Source organism: Amblyomma maculatum, chromosome 3 (genome assembly GCF_055883805.1).
Source record: "Amblyomma maculatum isolate TAMU_Amacu chromosome 3, ASM5588380v1, whole genome shotgun sequence".
Taxonomy (NCBI): domain Eukaryota; kingdom Metazoa; phylum Arthropoda; class Arachnida; order Ixodida; family Ixodidae; genus Amblyomma; species Amblyomma maculatum.
Genome location: NC_139346.1, coordinates 79,954,994 through 79,980,078, shown reverse-complemented (window position 1 = coordinate 79,980,078; position 25,085 = coordinate 79,954,994). Strand labels below are relative to the sequence as shown.

Here is a 25,085-nt window from a genome sequence, read left to right as displayed (position 1 = left end):
CAAAGCACATGACCTAATTATTATTTCACTTATATGCAGGCGCGATTCAACACTGGCACCCTTTGTAAAAAGAATGGGCGCGCGATGCTACTCTAGGATCAAATCGTGTCAATGGGCCGCCGAGTACCGCTGCGCCATCACAGAGTGTTGTGGAGCACGCGATTCTTCTCTTCTTTGGGCGCCCCTATTGGGGTGTTCTCCGCCGAAATGCTTAACCTAGCGGATGTTGCAGGTTTCTGCTTAATCGAAGTGCGGTCCGGAGTAGCCGATACACTGTCAAGTATTCTGAAAGAGAGGCGGCAAAATCACAGGATGTTATCACCGTAACTTCAAGGCAAAATTCCCCACCTCAACCGCTAAAAGCGGATTATTGGTCCCTTGATAACATTACTTAGCGTTGAACATCTCTCAAGAAGCCTTCATCTCATCGGAAAATGAGAACACAAAGTTTACAATGCCACACGTTGGTTTAAAAAATGAATGAACGGTCTTCGAAGAAACTGGCAAAATGCAGGAATGAGTTACAGTTTTTTAATGTCTTATTCAGGTCCGGTATTCCTGAAGGCATTGGAAGACTGCACAGTATCGCAACATGTACGTAGCTATCCTTAGTGCATTTGGAAATAGCATAAAATGTGCTCCTAAATGTTTCAAGATAAAACAAAACTATTGTTGGAAGTATTCAATTCTATCCTTGAAAATGGCATGTTGAAGTTGGACATTGTAAGGAAACCAACCTGCATTAGATTTGCTTTCAAAATTGTTTCGCATTACTTTGACAGGGTACGTAATGGTGATAATGCAGACCAATAAATAATTATTACCGTATAATGACCTCATAATTTTTCCGATGAACCAATCTGCAAACAGTTAAAAAAAAAGGCGGAGAGATTACCTAAAATAAGTAGCCCATGATGAGAGTTTTGTATAGGTAAGGACATGTGGCCAGACTCTGTTAGAGCCCGTTACATGTGGGGTGGTATTCAGTACAATCACAGCGTTGAAAATAATAGTATTTTGAAAAACCGTTTCCTAGACTAGGTAGATGTTCGTTTATATATATTACAGGGTCTCTTTAGGTATGTGAAGTGGTGAACGGCGAAAGCCTACTCTTCCTCATCTTATAATTTACTCTTTCTCTTGCGTCTTCCCTTTACGTTGCCTCCTTACTTCTTTCTCTCGGCCTCTCATTTTAGTAATTTACTAGTCATTACTGAGCACTTTTAGTAATTTCTAAACAAATATGTATTCGTTACAAGTCGTCGTTAGACATACTAGGTCATTTGCAGTCAGTAGTAGTCATTTTAGGCATCACTACTCATTTGCTAAGCATCTTTAGTCTTTCCTAATCAATTGTTGTTACTGCCGTCATTAAACATAATGGTCATTTGTAGTCGTTAGTAGTCATACAGTCATTTCTACTCATTATTGAGTATTGTAGTCATTCATAATCAATTATAGTTGCTACAAGTCGTCGTTAGACATATTGGTAATATCTAGTCTTTATCAGGCAGCACAAATGATTTCATTTCATTTAGTACTACTCTTTACTAAGTATACTAGTCATTTCCAATAAACTATAGTTGCTGCAAGTCGTCATTCAAATATTAATCATTACAAGTCATTAGTAGCTATTGCTAGTCACAATAACATCTACCTACCTCTATTATAGCCTCTACTTGTCACTATCACTATCAATAATTTTTAGGTTTTCAATCTGTCTTTAATGACTTCAATGGCGGACATTTTCTGATGACGCGTCCGGTGGTCACGTCCAATCGATGCAACATGAGCCTAGAATGGTTATCGCGCTAAGATATGACCTTTTCCTTCGAGTACATTAAGCAGCTTTCTAATATAAATACAACCTTGCTGTCCTTGCACTGCAGGCACAGGAATTACTTTTTGCTTCCTAGATAATTAGTAGTCACTAATTGATGAAGGAAAACAACTCATTCTTTGTAGCAGCGGCGAAAAGAACAAAAAGTGGTCTAGGACAGAACGGTTATTTAAAAATGAAACTGCGCTCAACTAGCGGCGGGTTGCAATCTCATCGCTTTTTTGAGAAAATCAGCCTGGGGATCTGAAGATGAGGAGTGTAGTTGTGATAGTAGTTTCAAATTGGGCACAAACTAAACGTTAGCTTTGTAACTCTTTCAGTCAGCAAGGGTATTGTCATATGGGAGAAATATTTATGCTATATTTTTGTCTCTTTTATCTTCGCGCGTTAAACATAACAATATACTTTATCTTCAGACACTGCCAACTAAAAGTATCGAGCAACCCTGTTCCAAGCATCGACCACTGAACTCACGGTGAGGACACCAGAAGGGTCGGCGAGTGCACGGCGGGAATCATGATGGGTGTTATTGAAGGAACCTTGCGCGGTGCCTTGCCAGGGATGGTACTGTCACCGTCCTCCAGAAGGAGCTCGATGGAGGCGGTCCTCCTACGCCACTTGCGCAACGGCTCGCTGCATGTACTGGGGGCATAGGACGGGACAGGGCATTAGGTCAAAACTCCACAGTGCGACCCTTGAAGGTAGCAGCCTTGTATATAAACTACTTATTATTGAATGTTCCAACATCGTATTGGACCCACACACAAATAAATATGTGACATGAATCTTGAAATTCAACAAATTCAGCAACTGGCCTATGTATTCATATATTATAAGTACCAGCGGGTGCATTCTTCATCTGAATACGCAGGCGTGCATACGTCACTTATGTAGAACTGCGGATACTGTGACAAGTTGAAACGTTCTTTCTGAATATTCATCCCGAGGTTACGACTAATTCATATGACCAAGGTAATGTCAAGAGAAACACAGTTCAGATATATATAGATACAATTTCCACGTGCCCTCACCCCCCCCCAGTTATTCTCAATCATAGTGTTACTTAGCTGTATTCGCTGTTCGTGATGAGGATGAAGTGCAACAGACTCCGAGAAGACGACGACGCTGAGTGTCGTGAAATCAGTGCCCTCATCAACGTTAGCTGTGCGGAGAGCTTTCAGACTGTAGATCTTCCACGTAACATCTCTTGGTGGACGTCAATCTATTCGATCTCCTGTCACAAGCTGGATCTCCACAGCGGCCGCTACGTCGGAACCACTACAATGACTACAGACGCCTCTACCTCTACAGCCGCCGCACCTGCTGTTGTCATGGCCCACCCCCGTGACCCCGGAACCTTCTGCGGGACCGACGACGTCGACGTAGACGACTGGCTATCCCTATACGAGCGCGTGAGCAAGCACAACCGGTGGAATCCCACACTCATGCTCGCGAATGTAATATTCTACTTGGCTGGTACCGCACGGGTGTGGTTTGAAACCCGCGAAGACGACCTAACATCTTGGGATATCTGCAAACAGAAGCTCCACGACCTGTTCGGAAAGCCTATTGGCCGCCACATCGCCGCCAAGAAAGCGCTCGCCTCTCGCGCCCAAACGTCTGCGGAGTCTTACCTCACATTCAAGACGTCCTGTCTCTATGCCGCAAAGTCGACCAAGGCATGCCTGAGGAGGATAAAGTCGGCCATATAGTAAAAGGCATTGCCGACGATGCCTTCAACCTCCTGTTGTGCAGGGATTTCTCCACCGTGGACTCTGTGCTGCTGGTGTGCCGACGTTTCAAGCAGGCGAAACAGAGGCGCATATCTCACCGTTTGGACCGGCTGCCGAACACGGCTGCGAGCTCCTCCTGTATCGATCTTCCGGCTCCTCGACCGCCATCTAACGACAACACTTTGACACGCATTGTCTGCCAAGAGCTTGAGGCAAAGACTCCCGCGGCCTCACTGTCGCATACACCCGACAACACCCTGACTACTATATCACTTATTAAGGCTGTTGTTCGCCAAGAAGTTGCGAATATGGGCCTCCCTTCTGCCAGCGCCACTGACACTGTGGATTCAGGACAGCGTTCATCACCCCTGACGGCCTCTATCAATTTAAAGTCATGCCTTTTGGCCTATGTAACGGCCCCTGCAACTGTCGAACGGATGATGGACTCATTGCTGCGCGGCTTCAAGTGGACGACTTATCTTTGTTACTTAGACGACGTCATTCTTTTCTCGTCCACTTTTGACAGCAACCTCTCTCGCCTTTCTACCATTCTCGAGCTATTCCGCCGCGCCGGCCTTTAACTCAACTCAAAGAAATGCAGTTTAGGTCATCGGGAAATCAAAGTACTTGGTTACTTGGTTAATGCTTCCGGTGTTCAGCCTGACCCTGACAAGATACGTGCCGTCAGAGATTTTCCCACTCCGCGTTCATCCAGCAATGTCCGAAGCTTTATTGGCCTATGTTCCTATTTCCGACGATTCGTCCCGAACTTCGCAGTCCTTGCTCGTCCGCTCACCCAACTCCTCAAGAAAGACGCTTCATTCTATTGGCGGCCTGAACAAGTTGCAGCTTTCTCAGAGCTTATTGCTGCTCTAACGAGTCCAACAGTCTTGGCCCACTTCTACCCTTCCGCCAATATTGAACTCCGTACCTACGCAAGTGGCCATGGAATAGGAGCTACTCACGCTCAGCGACAACACGGCCGTACAAGGGTGATTGCGTATGTCAGCCGCCGCCTCTCAGCACCCGAACAAAATTATTCTATTACTGAGCGACAGTGCCTGCCGCTTGTCTGGGCTATTACGAACGTCCGCCCTTATTCGTTTGGCCGCCATTTTACTGTGATAACAGACCATCATTCCTTGTGCTGGCTTTTCTCTCTCAAAGATCCTACTGGCCGCTTCGGGCGCTGGGCGATACGATTACAAGAATACACCTTTTCCGTCGTCTACAATTCCGGCCGGCTTCACCAAGTTACAGACTGTTTGTCACGTCATCCAGTCGACTCCCCTAGTCCTACAGACTCTGACGATGATGCATGTGTCTTGTCTGTCTCCGTCTTTGCTAACATTGCCAAGGAACAGCACGTCTGCATTCCATTATCCTCCGTCTTACCTCCGACCGCCCTAACCCATCTCTCGCCTTATTTGTGCTCCACGAGAACCCCTTATACCGACGTAATATGCGACCAGATGGCACAGACCGCTTGCTCGTCGTTCCACAACAGCTGCGTTCCACCATCCTTGAACAGTTCCATGATGCTCCCACGGCTGGCTACTTGTGTGTCTCTCGCACATACGACAGCCTGCGCCGACGTTTCTACTGACCGGGGCTCTACCGCTCTGTCCAGCAGTACATTGCCGCGTGTGAACTATGCCAGCGTCGGAAGAAGCCCACAATTTAGCCTTCAGGTCATATGCAGCCGATACCCATACCCACTGACCCGTTTTCCCGTGTAGGCGTTCACCTTCTTGGCCCCTTTCCAGTTTCCGCCTCGGGGAACAAATGAATCGCCGTCGCCACCGATTACGCTACTCGGTACGCTATTACCCGAGCCATCCCGACCAGCTGCGCCACAGACGTCGCTGACTTCCTTCTAGAAAACGTAAGTCTTCATCATGGTGCTCCTCGTGAACTACTAACTGACCGTGGCCGCTGTTTCCGGTCTGACGAAATTCTGCGTTCGTGCTCCATCCGCCACAAATTCACCACCGCATATCACACCCAGACCAACAGGCTCAAGGAACGTCTAAACCGTACCCTCACAGACATGCTGGCATGTATGTGTCTGACGAGCATCGAGATTGGGACGTTCATCTCCCCTTTGTCACATTCGCCTACAATTCATCTGTCCATTCTACCGCTGGATACTCCCCATTTTATTTATGATTTGGCCGACAACCGTTACTACACTTCGACACCTCCCTACCAGCGGTGACGCCACCAGTACTTACATCAGTGATGCAGTCACCCACGCTCATGATGCCCGCTGGATAGCTCATGCCAGGTTCTCTGCATCCCAAGACTCCCAAAAGATTCGGTACGACAGCCGCCACCGTGATGTCCACTACACTCCTGGATCTCTCGTTTTGTTGTGGCTCCCGTGTCGTCGAGTGGGCTTGTGTGAAAACCTTTTGCCCCGTTACACTGGCTCTTACCGTGTTTTGCGCCCCGTGAATGACGTCACCTACGAAGTTGAATCTGTGGTTCCGAAGTCCCCGTCCACAACTCCAACCTCCGAAATAGTGCATGTGCCCCGTCTAAAGCCCTATTATCAACGTTCTATTTCGCTAACATAGACCTCACCGGGACTGTGCTTTTCCCGCGGGGGGGGGGGGGGGGGGGGGGGGTAGTGTTACTTAGCTGTATTCGTTGTTCGTGATGAGGATGAAGAAGTGCAATAGACTCTGAGAAGACGACGACGCTGAGTGTCGTGAAATCAGTGCCCTCCTCAACGTTAGCTGTGCGGAGAGCTTTCAGACTAGATCTTCCACGTAACAATATGCTCAAATACTCTTATAAAATAAAAACCAGCCAAGGGACGAGGACGAAGGAAGACGATGTACACACGGAAGCTGGAACTAACAACTGTTAGTTCCAATTTCCAAGTTCCAACCAATAATTGTATTAGCACAGCATCCATATCGTTGATGCAAAAAGAAATGTTATCTCAAAGACCCTAGTACCTTGGCTATCTCCGAAGCGTTGCTGGTTTTTTTGTCACTTTTATGCTGTGTGTTGGACGTCGAGCTGCGCATGCCTTGCTAGGTTTCTTGGGAAATGTTATTATTTCAATAAAGCACAGCTGTTAGTTCCAGCTTCCGTGTGTACATCGTCTTCCTTCGTCCTCGTCCCTTGGCTGGTTTTTGTTCTCTAAAACTATCTACCAACTGACCCAGATTGCAACCCTCCTTCAATGCTCAAATACATCCTTGTAGACAGTAACTAATAAATTGATTTCATACAACATTCATTTTTCGTAAGCGCGTTTGCAGTATGAAAGCTCTTTTTTATAATCCAATGTCAGGAGTGTATTTCGCGATGTGAAGTGCTCGAAGCGAGTGCCCCTGTTCAGCGCATGCTAAATTTTATTGGTGAACAATTGTACCACTATACTGCTTTTTTTTTCGTGTGGTATGACACCACAATTTTGTTCCTTTTTGTTCACCTACATATAAATTGAACTTGGAGTGCTGACAGTGTAATAAACAAAAAACCAAAACAACGCTCATAGTTTTCTAATCGCAAAGTTTTCTAAAACTAATCGCAAAGTTGCGAGGCTTCATTGGTGATAGCGAAATATTGGCTTGGATAGAGGACTTTTTGCATCAACGGTCACAATTCGTATTCTACCACCGCGTGCAATCCAGATCGGTAGCAGTCACATCCGGAGTTCCTCAAGGCTCTGTTCTGGGACCCCTGTTATTTCTTATCTTTATTAACGATATTACTGCCAATATTAACTGTAAGATCAAACTCTTTGCTGACGACTGCATAATATACAGAGAAATAAGAAGCCACGAAGATCATGTCATTCTCAACAGGTCATTAGAAAAAATCGCTGAATGGTGCAATAACTGGCAGATGTCAATCAACACAAAGAAATCCGTAGCAATGGCAGTAACCAGGAAAAAACAGCCTTCTAATTTCGTGTATAAAATGAATGACATTCCACTTATCTTTGTTAACAAACACAAATATTTAGGTGTCACACTGACTTCAGACCTTAGATGGAACGAACACATTAGTAACATCACTGCTACAGCATTGCGCAAGTTATTTTTTCTTAGAAGATGTATTCGCCTAGCCCCTGCACAAACTAAACTTTTAGCTTATAAGACTTTTATTAGACCAGTGCTAGAATATGCTAACACCGTTTGGTTTCCCCAGTCTCTTACTAACATTTCGAGGCTTGAAAGAATACAGCGTAAAGCACTAAGATTCATTCATAACAAATACAAGCGAACAGATTCACCAACCGAACTAGCTGTAATACCCGGGCTCGAAACGCTATCAGCAAGAGCAAAGTTGGCGCGATTAAAATCTTTATATCAACTACTACATAACGCCTTTAACATCGACTTATCACAGTATGTTTCATTATCACATAAGCGAGAGTTGAGAAACCATCACGCGTTCACGCTAACCGAATTTTCATGTCACAGTGATGCATTTAAACATTCTTTCTTCCCGTTGGCAATAAGCGAATGGAATGGCCTACACTCATCTGTTACTAACGCTGACTCATTTTCAAGTTTTTGTTCCAAACTACAGGCCACGGTGTGAGCTGACATTATTCGGTTACAAATTTCGCTTTCTTTTTTCTTTCGCTTGTTTAACGCAGTCGACAGCCTGTTATCCCATTGTTTCGTTTTTGAACTTGTATGTGTTCTTTATTTTGTGAGCTGTTTGTGCGAATTTGATAACACATTTTCAGTTTTTTGTGCTTTAAGAATTGCCTAATACTGTATCTTTGTAGAGCTGCTTTATTTCTTGTCATCATCATTTTTTCGATATTATGAATACAATGCCCACCTGCTATGGTCTCAACTAAAGACTGGCAGTATTGTAAATAATAAACATTCGTTATTTAGGTTCGCCTGAGATTCCAGCAAGAACTGGCTATACTGATGAGGGTGAATGAGTCTGTCAGTGTGTTCCGAATTCCACGTTAAAACTAAAGCATAGATTTACAATGGGAGGCATGTGGAGTTGAGGTATAATCATTTGCACACGGGTAACATAGCAGCAGCATGACAGCATAGAAGTTTAGCTGCACAGAAGGTTCACTACATATTTCATCGGTGCTTCTTGAAATTTGGGAAATATTTAAAGTTTTAAAACAGTCCAAGCCATTTTGCTTTTTCCTACTCAGAAACTCCGAAGGAAGAAACTTTTCAATGGAAAATTTTGAATAGCACACAATTTGTCACATTGCAAAACTTCATATTTATACTATATATATTTGCAGATGTACATTCGAGGGCGCCTTGCTTTTCACTAGTTAGCGTTACAAAATTGACACACACGTCACCGATCTTCTGTGGAAGACTTTGCTACTTAGTTTGAGTGATGGCGCAATTTCATTTCACTCCGCGTCGGCAGGTTAGATCATACACGTCCACTTGTGCACACAGCATCTGACAATTGTCCATCGTGGACGTGCCGTCACAATTGATATGAAGGAAAGCTGGCCTTGATTCTAGAATTTATGAGGCTTTAATTCCATTTAATTAGGCATGACGGGATGCCCACATGAGTGCTCTGGAAGGATAAGGGCGTGGTTTCAGCCAGTTTGGAACGCTGACAGAACAATAATCTCCGCCATTAACAAAGTACTTTCGGCGAAATTCTAAGTTTTATAACAAAACTTTCGTGAGCGCTTTCTGTCTAGTTTACCCTTATTACATCTACCGAACGGGCATTTAGCATAGGTGAAATCTTCCAGTTATTTCATGCCATTCCTCTATTGGAATCTATGTTATCTTCTGACTTCAGACAGTGATGAATGCTTGACATGTTTATTTTTTGAAGCATTTGTTATAGCTATCACACGAATAATGATTTGTTGCTCAAGGCCCTTTTGCTTCTCCCAGTTTAGATTTTGTGGGGAAGGGAAGGGGAGGGATTAATAGGACTGTTAATTTCTTTCAACTGGTTGGTCGTATGCCTACGTACATTGCTCGTATAACTTCGACGGTGAACCAGAAGACGGTCTGGAAGAGCAGCACGGCCACAATGAATAGATACATGAGCCAACCCACTTTGCCCAGGAAGCCACTGGCGTAAGTCCAGGCGAAAACCAGGATTATGATGTCGCCCACGCACGACGCCACGTTCACCATCATGCGGATTATGTCCGTTCGGTGGTTGGGATCCCGGAAATAGTGCCACAGAGGCTGTGAATAAAACAAAATCAAACAAGTGACCTGCATCTCGAAACGGTAATGAGTAATAAGCAGTTAGTTATAATAGAATGACAAGAAAAGAATTCGAGACGCTCACCTGCGACAATCATTCAGATGTACCCAGTTAGCCAGCACAAATATGAGACCCGCGCAGAAGAGAAAAATGCTGCTCTGCTCAGCATTCATGACATGAGGTAGAGCTAGGTTTTTTAAATATTGCTGATTTTGGCTACGCGCCACCAAAACAAGCAGTACCAGGCTTTTTGCTATGGAGTGTAGCGTTAGTACGTCGTTTGCAGCACACATTCAAGCTTAATTCGGAAGCAGACAAACGAAGCATGACGCGTGTCCCACACCCTAGATGGTTTTGTTAGAGGACAGTTACGGTTAATCGAAGCAGCGTAGGCAACACCAGAAATCACAGATGCTATCGTTCGAATGCGCTTCATAAACATGAGCTACCTATCTACCACACCCGTGAGGGAATGCCTGCAAGCTCTGCATCTGGCATTGGTGCTAGGGTACAGAAATGTGTACTATTCTCGCAAGCGTACAAGCAGTATTCTCGTAAAGCGTTGTTTTGAAGTGAAAGCTTCACTACGACACTTTCGATGAAGGTCAGCATAGGCTTCTATATCACCCTCACTTGACCTTCAAGGAACAGGGGCACAAACGGTAGCTATGCAGTTCATGTGTTCAATGAGATATATTGACAGTAATTGTGCCTTTACTTCTCCACAAACTAACGCACAATATCAGCATGAGATTGTAGTAGTATTAGCAGTAAAAACGTCATTGCAACAAAGACGTTTGTAGCAAACATGCTGCTGGACCCCCGGGAGGCCCCACTAAGCTCAAACGTTCATGTTCCTACGCTTCATCGCGCCGGACCAGGTAGTCATAGTGTAGCAGAATCTCCCAGCCCTCCTAGGTGGTGATGTGCTCCAGACCACGCGGGCGGGGGAGCATCCGCCTAGCATTGGAACAGAATATTGGTTAAGGTGGCGGTGATTTGGTTGGAAAGCGTGCAGGAGGGATCGGTGAGGGTTTGAAGGTGCAAGACGTAGTATAAGGGAACGGGAGGGTGCGCATCTAAAGCCATCTCCTGAGCGTCCGGGTATAGTTAAGATATAGGCAGGGTGAGGTTAGATGAACTTCTCGGGGTCTGTGTTAGCTCATTGAAGGCGTGCATGCGATCCCGGTTGAATCTCGGATTGGAGTCCGCCAGCACCCGGTTTAAATAACCTCGGCTAACGCGTTGGAGGCCTCATTACCAGGATTCCCAGAGTGCGCAAGCACGCATTTCAGCTCCATATGGCGGGGCAGCTTTGCGGTGGGTGAGCTCAGTATGCTGAACGCACGGACGTGAACATTATCGCGCAAAAAATTGAGCGTCGCCGCTTTAGAATCAGAAATTGGCGTGCTTCCGTGTGTGAAAGCGCATAGACGATGGCTTCTTCCTCAGGTGCCTCCGAAGACACTATCCCTTGATCCTTCATTGCCACAGGAACAAATGTGGCTATAATTATATTATGCCCAAAAACTCCGATCGCTTGACCTTCAAAAAGATGGTGTGACCTTAATTAGCATAGAGAAAACGGTCTTGAACTGCAGAATCTGCCGCGGAAAAATAAGAAAACCTGTGCGTTACTGCTGCACACGATATACCGAGCGCCCCTTGTCGAACACAACCAGCGTTACGTTGAATGCATAAAAGGTGCACTCCCAAACGTCGCCTATGTGGAAAGGGCCATCTAACGGGAGAGAAACGCTGCAAATAACTCTTTCGTACACCATACGTTTCAAGAAGAGACTATGGGAACCAAAATTAGCCACCGAGGAGGCAGCCAAAAAGAAGCTAGCCGCCGAGGAGGAGGCCAAGAAGCAGTAACAGGTCCGCTTTAGTCGTCGCGATGGGCGTAGTGAGTCCCATAACTGGTCCCAGAGCCATACAAGACCCCGTTCCCTTTCGTTCCCGCGGCTGCAGCCGCCGCCGTCCAAGACGATAATGGAGGGCTCTCGACCAGAGCAACAGCCGCAGCAACAGCAGCAGCAGCAGAAACCGCCGCAGGCACCATCAAAAGGGGTGAGTAGTAACTCTCGGGACGCAGATGAGGTTCAGGCTCTAAAAAACAGAATTAGTTGTTACAAGCGCACGTTAAGGCGCTGCAGGAGCCGATCAGGGTGATAGGCAAAGTTTCACAGTCAATGGAGACCGAAATGCCGGTGGCGGAGGCACCGCAGAAGGAACAGGAAAAGATCCCTAGTGACAATTCTCCTGCAGCAAAAAAGAGAAGAGGTCCCGAGACGGACCTCGACACCCGCGTCCAAGGATTGGAAAGACGATTCACTAAAAAGGAAGCGGACGACAAAATTTTCCAACAACAAGGTATGACCGCCTTAGAAAACCTGAGCAGTGCTATGATAGAGATGCGAGACGAAATGGCGGTTTATCAAGAAATTTATAACCTTAAAAATTGCTCTGCATCACAGTAGAAATATTATTTGGCAGTGGAACTGTAGGGGCTTCGGTCGCAAACGAGCGGTTCTGCCAACGTTTCTGATGAACATTGACAAACTCGAAGTAATCGCATAGCAGGAGTGCGGTAAGCACGCAAAGCTAGCGAGTTGCAAATCGTACGCGGGAAGAGATGACAACACGTGAGTGGTCACCTTTGTCAAAAGGAATATAACGGTGTTGCAGCATAATACCGGGACAACAACTGTCGACAACGCATTGATCGAGATAATTCCCCCCCAAAAAAGAAAATTCAGATGTCTATTGTTTCTCAATGTATATAGCGCGTCTCGACAAAAATGTCAATGCGGCTTCCATAAGCTCTTCGCCAAAGCGCGAGTGATCGCGAAGGAAAGACCCGTATTGATAGTGGGAGCCTTTAACGCGCATCACACGGCATGGGGGTATAGATACACGCAGGTAAAAGGACGCGAACTAAGGAACAGCATTCAGCAGAATGGCTTATTGCTTCTGACGGATCCCCTGAAACCGACCCGCCAGGGCAACAGCGTTTCGATAGACACATCTCCGGACTTAACTCTACCCGGAGGCTGCATTTTCGCCACGTGGTGCAACACAGGTCAAACTTTAGGCAGCGACCATAACATTATAGACATTGTAGTAGACAACGCCCCACCGGTCGACCGCACAAAGAAGGCAACGTTGATGAACTGGGAGGCTTTCGGAAATGGCCGCACAGTTGACGAGGAAGGCATAGGTAACATTGACGAGTGGAATAAAAGGGTCCTTCAGTCGGCCAGCAAAGCAACGGAGGAGGTGGAGGTTGATGAAAGGGTTGAAGGAGTAGATCGTCACATGGTCAGTCTCTGGCGTAGGAAGAAGGATCTAGAAACGCGACTCACACAGAAAAGAGGGAATAGGAACTTGCACAGACAATTGGCAGTGCTGAACAAGAAAATTGAAGAATATGAACTCGTTTTAACGAGGCAAAACTGGGGCAACATTTGTTAGAAACTGGACAGAAACATCGGGAAGGCAAGTACGTGGCATTTCGGCAACTTCTAGATGTGGACAAATCTAAATTAGAGGCCAGGCAGCAACTTCACAGGCTAATATACACCTTTGACTGCACCGCGGCCACACTCATATCCCAAGTCCGAGACCGGTATTTGAACTGCGCTAATGGTACAGGTCAACAACTGCCTGATTACAATGGCCAGGAAAACCCAGCTAGATAGCTCGATAACGGCTGCTGAAGTCCGGGCGGAAATAAATAGACTGAGAACAAAGACCGCTGCAGGTCCAGACAGTGTCAGCAATCGAATGCTAAGAAACTTGGACGACGCGTCGATCCGACACCTCGCAGAATTCATGCAGGAGTGTTGGGAGGCCGGTCGGCTGCCGGCGGCATGGAAGGCCACAAATCACGTGTTCCTCCCGAAGAAGGGGAAACAGCCGGGTTTGGAGCACTTGCGTCCCATTTCACTCACGTCATGCGTGGGGAAACTAATCGAGCATGTTCTTCAGATCCGGCTGAACCGGTTTTTGAAGGACAACGATATCTATCCGAACACCATGATCGGATTTAGACCGCATTTGGCCGCATGCGATGTCATGCTGTACCTAAAAGAATAGATCATATACAATTCAACAGTAGACACCAGGGTGATCGATGGTCTAAACGTGTCAAAAGTTTTTGATAACATGGAGCACTCTGCGATTGTTCGGAATCTGAGTGCGTTAGACGAAGGAGTTGGCACGTATAACTACATACGCGATTACCTCAATGATAGAACGGCAACTATCACAATGGGAGGACAAACAGTAGAAGGTATTCGACTGGGAAACAAAGCCACACAGCAGGGATCGGTGTTGTCCCCGACACTGTTTAATATCGCCATGCTTGGCCTCCCCGCAAAACTAGAGGAAATCCAGGGGCTACACCATACATGATATGCAGATGACCTGACTCAGTGGATGTGCAGGAAGAGTGACGGTGAAATTGAACCGACACTCCAGCGAGCAATCGTTGTTATAGAAAGATAGTTAGAACCAATCGGCCTCAGATGTTCGGACGAGAAATTGGAAGCGCTCGTTCTCATGCCATTGTGATCGCGCCATCGTCGGCGTACAAAGCAGGGTAACCCGGAAATAAGACTCAGAGTCAACAGTATCGTTATACCAACGGTGGCAAGCATTAAAGTTCTGGGATTACGAATACAGGTTAACGGCAGGAACTCGGAAACAACACAGAGGCTAGACGCTAGCACCAGCCAAACTCATAGACTCCTGAAGCGGATCGCAAACAAACATGGGGGCATGAAAGAAGCTAACCTCCTTAGGCTAATCCAGTCTATCATAATCAGTAGGATAGTCTATGTGGCGCCGTATTTATGGCATCACAAGGCAGAAAAGGAGAAACGTGACGTTCTCATTCGTAAAGGGATTAAAACAGCACTAGGTTTACCACCCAATGCATCGACAAACAAGAATTTGATACTAATGGTTTCCAATGCCCTTGAAGAGCTCATTGAGGCTGCAACGACCTCACAATACCAGAGACTGTTGCGCATTCGTACTGGTCGCAGCATTTTGGAGAAACTGGGCTATGTGCCGCAAGCATGCTCCAGACGTACAGACAAGGTTTTTAGACAGGTTAGGGACAAATTAAAAACACCTCTGCTCCCTAAAAACATGCACCCCGTCTACCACGAGAGCCGGAGTGATAGAGCAGCAGCTCTGCAAGCCCGTTTTGACGGCAGACAGGAGGTCTTATATACAGATGCCGCACAATGTGCGGACGGTATGGGACGTGTTTCAGTAGCACCTAGAGAAAACGGGGGCTCGGTAGTTAGCTGCAGCACCCGGCACTCGACCGCAACGGAGGCGGAAGAGGTGGCCATTGCGCTAGCTCTAACCCAGCAACAGGTCAAAGTTATAGTTACAGACTCCAAATCAGCGATTAGAAACTTTTACGAGGGTCGCAATTCAGTCATAGCAGCAAGAGTGTTGACCAGTGGTCCACCACCGGCAGAGCAGGTCGCGCTCATTTGGTCACCGGCGCACCAGGGGTTGAGGGTGAACGAGATAGTGAACGTAGAGGCCCGAAGATTAGCTACATTCAGGGATTCCAGTGACCAGACATGGAAGTAATTGAATTACAGTAATGCAATTACTGCAATTTAATTACGTTTTCCGGTAATTTGTAATGTAATGAATTACTTTCTCGGTTTGATAATTTAGTAATGTAATGAAATACTTTTTGGCAGTAATTTCGCAGAAAAGTAATTAATTTCTTTCAAAATTACTTTCACTTAAATGCACCACTACTCCTTCAACAGACAAGTAGAGTGCTGGGAAAGCAGGAACGACGTGCGGCAAGCCAAAGCCAGCGTAATGGATGGGCAAAATCAGGCAGAATTGTACAGAACAGTGCGTCTGAGACCTCCTGTAGCAGCTAGGTTCACAGTGCGGCTATCCCATGGCAACCTTTCTCCAAGCAGCAGGAAATAAGGCGTCAAAAGAATACCGAAGGAACAGGTGGTGCAAGAAGGCCGGAGTTGAAAACTAGTTGAAAATGGTGCCTGGTTAAACTCGTCACGGCGAGGGAGGGTTGGGGCAGGGTAGACAGGCAGAAGTGTCCATGGCGTGATCATTACTAAGCGCAAGGTGCCGCGGACGATTCTTGTGACTACGGAAGCAATCAATAACCTAGCTTCTTCGGGCCCTTCAAATGGCGGAGACAGCCCGGGCCAGCAAGACTCTGGGTTCCCCGCTCATTTCAAGACCATTCGACCATGCTTCTGCTTTTGTTGTTAATTTTTTGCGGTTGTCTTATTTTCGTAATGTCACATGCTGTAGGAAAGAACGAAGGAATAGTTATCTGGGACAGAATTTGGCGGGAAGAGAAAAGAATGTGTGTGCTTCGTGTCTGAAGAACAAGTTGTTTTGTTTACTAGCTTTACATTGTTTTTGCATGGATGAAAACTAGAAAGTAATTTAAAAGTAATCGAATTATTCAGTCGAACTAATTGTAATCTAATTTCATTACTTTGTAGGGTCAGTAATGAGTAATGTAATATAATTACCTTTATGCGATGTTCAGCAAAGTAATTAGTAATGTAATTTAATTTTTTTTCAAAAGCAATTTTGCCATGTATACCAGTGACGACTTACAAGCCGCCCCCTTACCCCATGCGCGATGTGGAGCCCCTAGAGTTCAATGATGGCCTTTAAACTTACCAAGATATCCTAAATAATTACAAATTAGGCAGATCAATATTTCCAAAATCATCTAGGCAACTCATCAAAAGCGAGGAGGTTATGTGGCGTAAGATACAAACTGAAGTATTCCCGAACCCCCCGCTTTACAGCAAGTGGCAGCCGGAAATTTTTAGCCCCAGGTGCAAACCTTACGATGGCATAGGGGACATGATCCACATGGTATGGAAGTGCCCTAGATTTGGATAACCTGACAGAAGAAATGAATTTTGGGAGGCACTACTTCTCCAACAGGACGAAAAAAGGCAACATGAAGTCTGCTGTCTTGTCCTGGCCGCTGCTCAGATTCAAGAGATACAGGTCGACGGCTGAGAGGAGGACAAGGCTAGAACAATGCTGCGCTTCGGAGCCTCGCCAATTATTTGATGGGTGTAAATAAATGTTATTCCTCTCTCTCTCACCGGTTTTCTACAATTATTTTATAGGAAGAGAAAGCCACAGTATTTGTCACTCGCGGAATCACGACAACACATTTAGCGGAAAAATGTACACAAACGCGGGGGGTTACAAAATAAAGATGCCTTGCGGTTGGCAAATGCCTTCGTGATCAGCCGGATTCTCTATTCGAAACCTTATCTCCACATAAGGAAACAAAAGCAGGATGCCCTTGATGTAATCCTTCGCAAAATTACTATGCATGCCCTGGACTTTCCCATCACTACTTCAAACAGCTGTCTTATGGCCCTTGGGGTGGCGAATACTTTCCGGGAGCTCCGGGAGGCGCACCTTACAACCAGTACACGTTTTTATCGCAAACGGAGTCAGATCGCCGCCTTCTTGCTCGACTCCGTATCCGGCCCCCACCACGGGGGATGGTACATGGTCGCTGTAGTTCACACCAGCACAACGGTTAATGGTCTTACCTTCAGAGCCCACAGTACAACGCATGCAGAAGAGGTGATGATCGCTCTCGCGGCATCACACTCTAATTGAAAATACATAATTACCGACTCGCGGGAGCCTGTCGGAATGTCAGACAAGGCTGGACTCACTTCCTAGCCTACCAAATGTACTCACATTGTATACGGGATACGGATCCTGCACACCGTTACCTTATATGGGCCCCTGCTCATCAGGGTTTGGCAGAAAACGAGGCAGGAGACACAGCCGCCCGCGTGCTTTCCCACTGGGCTGTTTTCTCCAGCCAACCCGATTTTAATCCAGTCTACACCTTCAAAGATATCACGACGTACTACAAAAATTGTCATCGCCTTGTTCTCAGCCCGTGTAAAGGCCTCAAAAAGCGGATAAGCGGCTCCTTCTCCGCCTTTTCATCAATACATTGCTGTCCCCGGCAGCCCTCAAACCTTTTGACCCCTCATGTAGTGGCAGCTGCCCACACTATGGAGCGGTGTATTCTAACATCTATCACATGGTGTGGGCCTGCCCTTCCAACCCTGCTATTCCCGCGATCCTCAACCCTACCCGGGAGGACTGGGAAGCGATCTTGTTCGGCTGCCACGACCTACAGGCCCAACAAGCTTTAGTCGTGCGCGCCCGGGTGGCGGCAACCGCAAATGAGGTTCCAAACTAGGGACCTCCACCTAGTGCTTGCAAGGACCGGTCTCTTATGAGCTCATCCAAACATGTCTCCTGACCCTTGTATAGCCAATAAATGTTCTTACTACCACCACCCCAAATTTTCACATTATTCTGGGCTTGCTCTGCGCTAACCTGGATACATGAAAATGAAGAGTCATGAGAATCCTCCCTTTACAGCCACGAAGAAAAAATCCAAAAATAAGTCATCCGTCAAAGCCAGGCCGCCCCCAGCAGCCAACTGATTCCAGCCGACGTCTAGAGCGGAGATAGACGGTGAAAGGAGAGCTGCGTCTCACCCAATCATCCATACTCTCTGACGGGTGCAAATAAAGTGCTTTCTTTCTCTCTCTCTCTCTCTCTCTCACCTTGAGCCGCGAAAGGCTTCCGCCTTAATAATTGCTTCCAAAGAAGCGAAAGGCGCTGTATTTTTCTTACGAAGGGTTTAGGGTACCATCGCGTCTACCCACACATAAGAGGGAGTGTGGACAAGATGAGTGTTCTTGGGCTAGACATAAGTGTGGCAAATAAACCCAATGAATGCATATTACAAGAGAGGTAGCAATGACTGCGCTAAATTTGATCCAAAGGATCTCTTCTAGAGGGGAGCGGCCCGAACGGCTATAGCTGGAGGTTTTGTATGTACAGTAATTCAACCTAGGATAGTGTCCAAGCTCTGTCCTATAGACCAATGAAACGACAGTGGGCAGAGAGAGAAAAAATAAATAGAAACGAAGTGTGCACCGTCGTCGGTTTGCACAATTTACACCCATCCCTATACTTCAGGAATATGCGTAGTTGAACACTCTGACCAAAATTATTCAACAGAGAGAAGAAACTAGACATTTAAAGAGGAAGTGCGTTGCGCCTGTTGCAGCAATATACAATAAGGTGACAGCACACAGAGCGCAAATAATAGACCCCCCTCCCCGGGCCTACACAACAATGACGACTAACAAGACTACTCAGCTCTATCATAAATCACAATCAACAACACGTCCAGTTGTTGATATAAGTTCTACAATAAGCAAAGTTTTTACAGACGCATCAGTCATTCGAAATGGTGGAAGAACGGCAAATGCTAGCACCACACATGCTGTTATTCACACATCGAGAGTACGCAACGAATCACCTAAACTCATTTGTAATAGAGCTGTATGTTATCCGCGATGCCATGCAGGGTCTAAATACCATACCGTATATAAGCGAAGCTCACATTCACACCGACTCTTTAGCGGCTAATAAGCAGCTCAAGAGAGTTGCAAAAACCCTAAGCGTTATTTAAGAGATACATGCTCTAAGTCAGAAAATACCAAAACCGCGTTGGAACAGATTGGATAGAAGGAGACGCTAATAACATCTGTTATAAATAAAAAAAGACGCTTACACACCAAGCCCCTAACGCGAGTGCCTCATCCACAAGCCTTCCATTTGATCTTTACTCCGCTTTCACAAATTTCGCATATGTTCTAATGAAAAGTGCACGTGCCCATGTTATTCCGTGCACTTATCCCCTCCCTCGCAAACCTAAAGCCAATTGAGGAAGTGTCCCTTGCAAGGATTCGGGCTGGGGCGGCCCCTAAGCCTTCAATGACGTGCGGATGGGGATATCAACGCAATGCCGCGCACATGCCCTAAGTGCTCAAGGCCGGACATCGAGGTGAATCTTCGCCAAGTTTTACGGATATGCCCATCAAGAACAAGACGATTACAAGAGGTTGGACTTTCGGCTTCAAGGGAGAAAGACCTGCACTTGTGGCCAATCGACGACGTCAAGAATAGGGGCTTGCTCCGATTTTCTTGAAGACTAGACTACACAACTTCCTATAAGTTAAAGACAGCCCCATTCTATGCGACCCCCCCCCCCCCATAGCAGGCCTACAAAAAAAAAAAGGCACAGTGCCTTTCCTTTCCTGTAGCTACACACTATAAAACCGAATTTAAAGGAGCAATTAGTGGGGATATCGCGACTACCCCAGAGCTTTTGCTAGAATGAGTAAGTTGAAGCCATAAATAACCCCTACAATTTGTTCTCTTTGTGTACATCAGGAATATTCACACCCAAATTCTCTGTTATGTGGCATGTACAAATGCGGATATAGGTAAACGAAGCATGCATTTCCGTTCAAATTACAATCTCGCCGTGAGTAATGAGATAAGAAAACATTATTTGTACAAGTGAAAGTGCACTGGTGTCTACCACCATAATGAAATAAAACAGCGCAAGGAACGGGACGAAACACGAAGGAAAGGAAATGAAGTAGGGCTTTCCATTGATGATTTTCTACGACTTGTGAACTTTTATACGTTTATCTGAATTCTTCTTATGTTACGTCAGGTGAACATACATATATACTGACACAAGAAATTTGCATAGGCTCTTGCGTAGCACCTATTCTAAGCGAACTCTTCCTTGCTAGATACGATAGGACGTTGAATGACAGGATCGCTGATACGAGCTTAGTAAAAAAATTTCGTTACGTGGATGACTATCTCGTCCTTTTGAATTGCAGCCACGAAGCATTTAACCCAATGGTATCCGAAATTCTTTCCATGTTTGGCCAATGTATTCCTCTCGCTTTGACGCATGAAACGCAGCCCCAATGCTCAATCAGATTTCTGGACTTGCGACTGCATTTCTCTAACGAGCATACCTGCTGGTCCTATCAGCCCAGGGGTAAGAAACCTCTTCCGCCTTTTATGTCTGCCCATAAAAAACTCGTTAAGAGAGCGATAGTAAGACTTTGTTTTCAAAATGCGCTTCCCTGTGAACATCATTTCCAGGATAGTTTTAGCAACCAGGTCGAGCGCCTATCAGCCGCCGGATATCCCCTGAACGTTCTGGTGTCCTTGGCCGGTTTCGCGGCCAAGAAACGAGGACGACATCACGCACAGTGAAAAAATGCGCCGACGTTAACACACCACAAGAAAGAAGACGAGACAAAGGCACTTCAAAGAAGACGAGGCAAAGTACACGTATGAACCAACTTGCCCAAGAAACGGTATTAATCACGCACAGGCGGCGTCCAACAGGGAGCACAGAAGAGTGGTCGTAATGCCCTACATTCGTGAGGTCAGCCACCGCCAGAAAAATGTCGCGAAACGTTCAGGTGTTGACGTCGTCTTTTCAGCGCCTAATAAGCTTTCCGCCCTCTGCGCGAAGGTAAACAAACCTCTTATCGCCCGTGGATGTGGGCTGACTCATTCGGAACAACTCGTCCTCTGCAAAACCGGCGTCGTCTACTCTCTGCCCGTATCCTGTGGGAAGAGATACATTGGCCAGACAGGCAGGTGCCTCAACATTAGGCTTCAAGAGCACAGGAACAACGTAAACAGCATTGCAATATCCGGGAGTTCCGCCATGCACTGCAAAAAGTGTAAACGTAACGATGATGATGATCCGGACGAACCCTGTTACCCGGATTTAAATCGCTGCATAATTCTTGCTAGAGGACGGGATAGGATACCCAGGGAAATCGCAGAAGCGTTCGAAATCCACAGCGCAAAGGAACAATGTGTGAGTGCACCCTACCTGTGCTTGTCGCAAAAAGAATTCAAATTTCTGAGAGGCAGGGTAAATGTTTAATCTTTTTCATAAATGCCCCTCTCCGCTACTTTTGTTAATCACTTTGTGCCACGATTTTAGTCCCGTATTTTTTTACCGTTATATTTTATCGGTTTTACTTTCCGTCCCGGCCTCTTACACCGTGGTTTTTATTGCTTTTAGTCTTTTCGGCCTTTCACCTTTTTATCGTTTTTACTCTTGGACGTGACTACACTATTTCAGCGATTGTGCAGGTTCGCCTTTGCCCCCCCCCCCCCCTTTTTGTACCTAATATATGTCCTGCATCGGAATAAAATTTCAGTTGTTAGTCAGCGCCTGTGTCTGTTTCCTTTCCTTCGTGTTCCCTCCCGTACCTTGCGCTGTTTTATTTCATTATGCAGTACCAACTAGTCCGGCATATTGCACTGCTGGTCTACCACCAGTTTGCAAATACCACTGCTTGAAGTTTCGATTATAGACCGATTATAGATTCGATTATAGCTTCTCAAAGGCACGACAAACATGCAAAAAATAAGCGCCTTGACAGTATTCAGTCCTCGTTGCCGTAACACCATACCGCGAACCGGCGACGCAGGGTGAAGCGGTAGAGGCATATATCACACTGGTCCGTGTCCAGCTGACGAAGCCACTCTTCCATGCACTTCTTGTGCGCGAAGCCGACCGACCCACGGCACAGGCAGGGAGTGAGCAATGGTCCCTCGTCGTGACTGCCTCCGGACCCGGTGTGGCAGATGCGGCACACTGGGTCTGTCTTTTCTGCCACACCGCTGCTCTTCTCGGCAGCGAGTCCTGGATCACTCCTAGTCGGCCTCTCGTTGCCACGCAAACTCATGATGTGTGGCGCCTTGGAGATGGCTTGAAATCTGAACAATTGCGTGAGGTCCGGTAACCAAGCTCTTTCAAACGCTCTTTTTTACAGCCTGAATTGATTAGGACCTAACTTTATAGATAGCTTGAGCGTAACTTCATGCGTACAGTAAATAAAATGTGCTGAAATAAAGATGTTTGAGAAATTTGATTTAAAAAGCGCTCGCTAGACTTCCAGAGAAGAACTGCTACATTAGGAGTAGAGTGCGTTCTTTCTTGAGACACACAATTCGCTTAGAAAAATTGTCTTTTTTCGCAGTTCTTAATCCCATTTCACCAGTTTGTTGGTAAGTCTCACCTGATTATTAGTGCGTTTGGTTCGCAAAACATTAGCGGTGGTGTGGATATTTACTATCCAGTTTTTCCATATTGTAAGATGTGTAAAGCATCGAATCGTTTTCTTGGAATCAGACATGCTCTTTAGTCTAGTTATTTTGAGTGGCATCCCCGCTTAATTAGTGCAAGAAAATTAGAGACTAAACAATTTCAAAGAGCGTCAAAAAAGATCATGTAATTTATATAAAAATCTTCTGTCTGACTGAAGCCACAATCTAAACTGACTGAGACACTATGATACATAATCCAAATGTGTTGATCAAACCAAACTTTTTAAAAATATGGTAGAAGAAACAAACAATGCCCCTTCTTGAGAGCCGAATAAAATGGAACTCACAGTTAGCTGCTTCTTTAAAATTATATCATGCAGAGGATGCGACCGAACTTTAAGCAACACTATGAAAAGTCGCAACGAAAACGTTCTGAAGTGTGTAACTTCTATGCAACAGCTCATTTGAGGCGCAGGTTTCTAGCCTGCCGCGCGATTTCGCCATGTCCGATCCAACAGCGCTGCACGATATTCACCTACAGGCATAACTTTTCAAGCTTACAAAAACCCCTTAAGGCAGCTGAGCGAGAAAATGGTTCTAGGAATCCTATAGCAAAGAAACATCGACCCCATAAGGAATGGCTCGGAGGCCTTACTCACCGCTTGAAGCTGCTTGTTCTTCTTCGTCTTCAAAGATGTAGAGATGCTGGGTCGGCTCTACTTTCGTCTTCTTCTTGCCTCCGTGCATATGTCACATACCCGCATTGGACTGGCCAGAGGTCTGTGAATGTGACCTAAACTGTGCGATATATGTTATTGGCATTATTGCATTGGTGGTTGGAATTATTTATGATGTAGTCAATGTGAGCTTTCCAGGACAGTTTGGGAGGAACCTAAACAGCAAGTAATTTATAAGATAGCACAGTGTCAAGAGAAACATTAATGGGATAAGTATTAGGTGGATTTGAAATACAATAAATGTGCAAATGCTTCCACTTATCATAATTTAATTTCTTATTCCATTTATTGCACCAATTGAGATCCCTACTAATGTCAGTCTAAGGGTACAATACATGATTATCGTGACTACGGTAAATAACACATTCATCAGCAAAACGGTTCATTGAAGAAATGTTAGCCGGTAAATCATTTATATAATAAGAAATAGGAGAGGACCAAACACGGTCCCATGAGACACGTCAGAACCTGCAGGCAAAGAATTTAATTCGACGTTGTTTCCTGTTACATATTGCGAATGGTTTAAAAAAAGGTAGTGCAGACATACAAGTGTATTAGGGTCTATGTTAAGATTGCTTAATTTGAGAAACTGAAGCTCACGACAGAGCTTGTCAAAACCTTTAGAGACCTCAATGAATAATCAACCTGCTTGAGACCCTCGATCAAAGATGTATTGAAGGCCGTGTGTGAACATATGAGCTGAGTTTTCTGTGACAATGACTTACGAAGTCCGAGCTGGGCAATGCTGAAAAAGAAATTTGGTTCCAAAAAAGAAATAAGATGTGTTTAAATGACATGTGCAATGATTTTAGGATGAACACCAGTGAGTGATATAGGATGAAACTTGCCAGGACAATCTTTATTTCCAGACGTATGCAGAGAAATCACCTTCCCAACTTTTCAATCATAGAAAATACAACCTGTTTGAAGAGGTTGATCCGAAAATTTGCTAATGATCATGGAACAGATGGACTTTCTAAAATTGAGAATGAATATTGTCAACACCGCAGAAGGAGGAAACCTTAAGAGTTTCTATAATGCTCGCAACGCCCGACACCTCGAATAGAACTGGATCCATCGGAACAACATAAAAAGCAGGGCGCGCACATTTGTCAAGCGCTATTTGTTTCAGCAGCCGCTTAATCACATTTATTGAATCACATGCTGAAGGTCGCGAGCAAAACGGTTTACTGTAGGCCTACGTAACGGGCTCGTAATGTGCCCATTTAAAGACAGGCGATACGCTCCATGTTGTACACCTCGTATTTGTTTTTGTTTTCATTTGCAAACATTAAAGTAAGAGAAATGTCATCACATTAGCCAATGCCTTCGCTGTCTGTGTTGGTTACAAATGCCTCTGGATAAATGTTAGTCCTTGCGCTCGTTAATGTTTGGAAAATAACTTACATGTTGGCCGGTGTTGTCTTATGTAGGTGCGCTGATGCCCTGGCTGCCGGTGCTTCTTTACGTTTCCGTCTCTTCGAGTTCCGGGAAGTCGTATATATATTTGTCTCCTCGAGTCTTCCGCTG

At 45.6% G+C, this 25,085-nt stretch overlaps 1 protein-coding gene across 2 annotated transcripts; it reads right to left on the bottom strand.

Annotated features, from left to right (window-relative positions):
- LOC146195055 (uncharacterized) lies at positions 1–25,084 on the bottom strand. 2 transcript variants are annotated; one of them, XM_084597667.1, is made up of 6 exons: positions 24,963–25,084; positions 23,478–23,598; positions 22,182–22,488; positions 9,532–9,752; positions 2,315–2,482; positions 1–285 (listed from the first exon to the last, which is right to left on the bottom strand). In XM_084597667.1, the coding sequence occupies exons 3-6, from the start codon at positions 22,455–22,457 to the stop codon at positions 138–140; spliced, it is 813 nt and encodes a 270-aa protein (XP_084453793.1). In that variant the 5' UTR covers positions 22,458–22,488; positions 23,478–23,598; positions 24,963–25,084; the 3' UTR covers positions 1–137. The 2 variants fall into 2 exon arrangements, with proteins under 2 accessions (XP_084453793.1, XP_084453792.1); XM_084597666.1 differs by having other exon boundaries at positions 23,478–23,616; positions 24,963–25,018.
- Between the last annotated feature and the right edge of the window lies 1 nt (position 25,085).